Source organism: Lathyrus oleraceus, chromosome 1, assembly GCF_024323335.1.
Source record: "Lathyrus oleraceus cultivar Zhongwan6 chromosome 1, CAAS_Psat_ZW6_1.0, whole genome shotgun sequence".
Lineage (NCBI taxonomy): Eukaryota > Viridiplantae > Streptophyta > Magnoliopsida > Fabales > Fabaceae > Lathyrus > Lathyrus oleraceus.
Window position 1 is genome coordinate 96119294 of NC_066579.1, and position 5645 is coordinate 96124938.

A 5645-nucleotide genomic window follows, 5' to 3' on the forward strand; every position below is an offset into this window, starting at 1 on the left:
AAGTTTTAAGAGGAGTCTCCAATTCAATTGACGACTCCTCCTAAAAGTGAGATATTTTGGGATTTTTTTTGAAACCAGAGGTATTTTGGGAATTTTTTTAAAAAAAATAGATTATTTTTGTAAAAAAACCGCACAACCAAAATAATTTTTTATAATATATATATATATATATATATATATATATATATATATATATATATATATATATATATTATTCTTATTGCAAACTGTTTGTGTTGATATTTAACTCATTTTTAATTAAAAATTTACGCATTATAAAAAATGATAAAATTATTCATATCAAAACCCTGTTTTTGCATTTGCAAAAACCCTCACGCATCCATGTCAAACGTAGAATGAGAAATTCCAACTCTGTGATTTGGTGAACCAAAGAAACAATGTTTAGTGTTAGAAATCTTCAGAGACATTGCTCCTTCAAACCCTTTTCTTCATTCTTTCAACTTCAACCAAATCTCTTCAGGTATCAATAATCAACTCTAATTTCTGTGTTTTTTCCCTCTTTCCTTCAATTTTCTATTCAAACTCGTAAACCCTTCAACCCCTTTTACTCTTTTCCCTCAAAGTTTATACCTTTACTTCATTCACCCTCAATTTTCCATTAATTTTTTCAGCAACAACATTAGTTTATTGCCCATGTTTTTTTTTTCTAAGATAGATTTATATTTGTTAGTTGTTGTTTTATGGGATTAAGAAATGTTGATTTGATTCAATGTTTTTGTGTTTTTGGTTCAGAAGTGTTGTTGTGCCTTTAGGACAAGGAATAGAGCAAAGAAACATCGATGATGATAAAGTTAGTTTTTATTGTTATGTTAAACCGATGAATCTTTTGAATGGATCGTTATATCGGACAATGTCAACGTCGAGAGGAAGGAGTATGCGAAGCAAGGTAGAAAGAAGAATGCAAAAAGAGTCTGGTAAGACATTAAGGGAGATTCGAAGAGCTAAAAAGTTGAAGAAGAAACTTATGACCGAGGAGGAGCGGCTCGTTTACAATCTCAAAAGAGTAAATTATCTAACTTCCCTTCTAATAACTGTATTGAGTTTGACTACACTTATGTAATCGATGTTGTCAACTAGCTGCTATACAATGCAATAATGTTATAGAATATGATATGAAGTGTGAACTGACTGTGAAATGAAAATGTTCAAGTTGTGAATGTGATAACATAGCATGTATTTGAATTGTGATGTTTTATTTGCTTGATATTGTTGTGGCGTTCGTTATATGATTATTTGGTTAAATCTTATTTTCCTAACCTTCAACTGTTTGCAGGCGAAGAAGAAAATTGCATTGCTGCTACAAAAACTCAAGAAATATGACTTGCCAGAGCTGCCTCCTCCACGGCATGATCCAGAGCTCTTTACTCCCGAACAGCTCCAGGCGTATAAAAAAATTGGATTCAAGAATAAGAATTATGTTCCTGTTGGTGTTCGTGGAGTCTTTGGAGGAGTTGTACAAAATATGCATCTCCATTGGAAGTTTCATGAAACTGTCCAAGTTTGTTGTGACAACTTCCCCAAGGAAAAGATAAAAGAAATGGCTTCAATGCTTGCAAGATTGAGTGGCGGGATTGTGCTTAACGTTCATAATGTGAAAACAATCATTATGTTCCGTGGTAGAAATTATCGGCAACCCAAAAACTTGATACCAATTAATACCCTTACAAAGAGGAAGGTAAGGTTACATCGATGTATGCCTTATTAAACTGCACCACTTTTTTCCTTCCGCATACGTGTGTTGAGATGCCAAAGGCTGAACTTTAGAATCATGAAATGCCTTATTTAGATTCCAATATTGTTCAGTATCATTTAGCTTTTTCATAATCGCGGTACGGGTACATTTAGGAAGACGGTCCTAATATATAAAGAACTCGAATACTGCCGAAGATAATGTATTTGTTACTGTTTTTATATGCAGGCTCTATTCAAGGCTAGATTTGAGCAAGCTCTTGAATCTCAGAAGCTAAATATCAAGAAAATTGAACAAGAGCTCCGACGAATGGGAGTAAATCCTGAGGATCCAACTGCAATGGCCAGCATCCAAAGAGTTGCTTCCACATTCTTCAATGCCATTGACAAGAAAGAAGGAAGCCCTTATGTCTTCCGTGGGGATAAGCCGTCGGTTATAGAACCTAACGAAGGTTTGGAAGAATCGGATCCTTCTGCTGATAGTGATCAGGAGGAGCTGGATCGTTTCATTGCTGATATAGAGGATGCTGCGGATAAAGAATATGAAGAAGAAGAGGCCAAAGAAAAAGAAGAGTTTGGCAGACTTAGATATTGGAATAGAGAAGAGTATGGTGGAAGATTCAGAAGACCAGATGATTCTAGAAATGACAACTTTGATGGGGAGGTTAGAGGTTCAAGGGCTCGACAGCCAATACATCCCAAGTATCGGACAAACGATAGCGACGATGAAGAAAATGCTCATTTTGACAATGATGACGAGGAGGATGATGATGATGATGAGTGGCATTCCGGTAGTATTGTAGATGATATTGATATTGAAAACAATTCTGATGGATCCGATGAAGCTAGAGGCAGGTTCAAGGAAAGTAGGGGGAGAGGAGAAAGGAAAAATAGTGTCGGTATTGGCAAGGCTCAAGTTAATGGCGGTCCGAGCAGACACAGCGAAGCTAAATTTATGAGGAATATAGCCATACAAGGTTCTGAATCAGAAGGTATGCTTAGTGAAGTTGAAAATGCAATGTGGGAGTCCGACGAAGAGGAGAACGACTCAGTACATTTGAAACGAGCCAGTAGTGTTAACTACAAGAGCAGCAGCAGCGACGATGATGAACATAATGATCAATTAAAGAGCAACAAAAAGAATGGTGTGAGGGATCATAATAATTTTAACGCACCAAAGAGTGTGAGAGGTAGGCAAGAAGGAATTGACAGAACTAAATCCGAGTCCACGGATGTCTTCAGCGGTTCGGAAGACTGGACGTGGAAATCAGATGGTGAGGAGGACTCCCCCACAAGCCTAAATAATAGTAATGTGGTCAAAAGTGATATCCATAAGAAGAGATCGCCAAAGGATGCAGACGAGGCTTGGGACAGTGATTAGCCCAAGTAAATGCAAGATCATAATCCGTTGTAGTTTTAGACTTTGTTTGACAAGAAGACATCTCGAACAGATATAAAATTTGTGTTTTTTCTGAATGCGTGCATCTGAAATTGCTTAGGGGTGTGGAAAAAGTTCCGCTCGAAGAAATGATTGGTTGGTCCAACCAAAGTCATCAATGTATGAAGCCTATAATGTAGCCTGTTTATGAAGCTTTTTCGTGGAGTTTTCTGTTCCTGTTATTCTTTCGTCAGAGTAATGTTACTTGCTCAGCCCCTCAAGATTCTGTTGTGCTACTAGTTGTAATGTACTTGACATATTATAGGTGAAGAAGTTCTAGCATTGTGCTTGGACTTTCTGCTAAAGATAATTGTTTTTTATAGTGAAGAAGTTGTGGAATTTGTTACTAGTAAAGTACATGACATGTTTTATGAAATAAATGCTTGCTGCATCAACTTGAGTGGTTTGAAACTTATCTGGATTAAGATTGTTAAGTTTTAATTTCCACTTCATCAAATTAGATTTTCAATACAAACTTAAAATGTAAACTTTTCATTCTTAATATAACGGTGGATGGTGTGTCGAAGAACGAAAAGACGTGAATAAAATTAACATTTTGTGGTTTGGTCCGGCTAAAACATTAATCTTTTTGTCACTAACAAAATGAATGTCACTAATAAAATGAATAAAAACCAATGTATTCATCTTTTTGTCACATAAGGACTCCTTCAAAAACATGTCCAATGTTGATTTGAGTCCGGTGGGGCTTTCCTTTAATGAAAAGTATCGTGAATTTCTTGGAGAGAAATTGTATGCTTGAGATATTTCATTAGTATTGGAAAGTTAACCATTGTGCAGAAATCGATATTATGGGGATCACTACTCCTAGAATGATTTTGATGTAATCTGTCTCAAATTAAGGAGATTTTAGCTTTTAATATTATGGGGATCACTACTCTTAGAATGATTGTGGTGTAATATTTTCTCGGTTGAATTTTTGTCCTCTCTTTTACTAAAAAAAAACATGTACAATGTGCGTCAAAATGACATCATAAAAATTGAGGCAAGATGTCTCTTTCATAATGAAAATTGGCGGTGTTAGGATTATGGATATTTTTATCGCAAAAGATTTGAGTAAGCTTAGTCTCAGAAATTCAACATAATTTGTAGAGATTTCGAGATATTTTATATATTACGTAATTTTGACCTATGAATTATTTTATGAGACTTTTTGAAATTGTAGTTGGTCAATGATTTATTTTGGGGTTACTTTTTCCACTCTTATACGTGTTCTCCTACTATGGTGAAAAGTCCAAATTATCTCTATACACATCTTTTATAAGCCATTTCTCATAGCAAATTGATGAGACACCATATTATGTCAAAATTTAATTTGAAGATGAATCTCCATATGCATAAAAGGTGAGTCTGAAGATGCATCTCCATAAACACCATTTATTTAAAAATTAGTGGGTGATCCAGATTTGCATCTCCAAGCGCTTTTGTTTCATATCCTCGCGTCATACCCTTCTTTCTTTCTCCTTCTTTGGTTTCTAAAAGGTTCTAAAAAAATATTTGAGCTCTCACATCGATTTAGACTTCTCATCCATTCATTCAAGCTTCTATCATTGGAGCTCTTTCTCCTACTTTTAAAAATCGCATACATTCAAGCTTCTCTTTCTCATCCATTTGATTTTGGTAAGTTTTTCAAAATTATTTCTCTTTTTATGTTTTGATTTATTGTAGATGTTTGATTGACTGCAGTTTATGGTAAAACACTTGCTGGATTCAAATGTCTTGACTGATGTCAAACTAGATGTTATGACATTCATCCCTGTCAGCAGATACTGAGGAATAGAACAGTTGGTGTTCTTCTATAACTCAATATTTATTTTCAGTCTGTTTATCAAGGGAATAACAGACCTGGCACAAGGCCTACTGTCTGAATGTCAAACTGGATGTTATGACATTCATCATTGACAGCATATACTGAATAATAGGCAGGTTGGTTTTCTGCTACACTTCAGTATGTATCTCAGTCTGTTCTTCAGGAGAACAACAAACCATGGCATAAGGCCTTATGTGTAAATGTCAAATTGGATATTGTGACATTTATTAATGTAAGCTGATACTGAAGTATGGACGGATTGGTCCTATACAGTACAACAAATTTGTACAGTCTGGTTTCAGGAAAAACAGACTTAGCATATGGTCTATGATGTGAACGTCAAACTGAATGTTGTGACATTCATTCCTGACACCATATGCTAAATTGTAGGTTGTTTAGTTTTTCTGTTTCAGCATTTTTCTCAGGCTATTCTTCAGGAATTCAACAACTGAGCTAAAATCTAGGAAACTAACAACTAAGCTACAATTAATGAACCTAACAAATAGCCTATTTGTTAGTACCCTAAGATGTGGAAATTAGGTTAACATGCTTAACCTTAATTTCAGGAAATACAAGTACAAGGCCCAAGTGTTGCAATATAAAAGGATGGATATCCTTCATTCAGAACTCGGGGATTTTAGGCGTGAAGATTTTATTTGTTCATCATAC

At 35.2% G+C, this 5645-nt stretch overlaps 1 protein-coding gene across 2 annotated transcripts; it reads left to right on the plus strand.

Moving 5' to 3' along the window:
- Positions 1 to 277: 277 nt before the first annotated feature.
- On the plus strand, positions 278 to 3543 carry LOC127118931 (CRM-domain containing factor CFM9, mitochondrial). Of its 2 annotated transcripts, none has more exons than XM_051049172.1 (4): positions 278 to 481; positions 757 to 1024; positions 1295 to 1696; positions 1940 to 3543. In XM_051049172.1, the coding sequence occupies exons 1-4, from the start codon at positions 399 to 401 to the stop codon at positions 3089 to 3091; spliced, it is 1905 nt and encodes a 634-aa protein (XP_050905129.1). In that variant the 5' UTR covers positions 278 to 398; the 3' UTR covers positions 3092 to 3543. The 2 variants fall into 2 exon arrangements, with proteins under 2 accessions (XP_050905129.1, XP_050905125.1); XM_051049168.1 differs by having other exon boundaries at positions 284 to 481; positions 754 to 1024.
- Positions 3544 to 5645: the final 2102 nt, after the last annotated feature.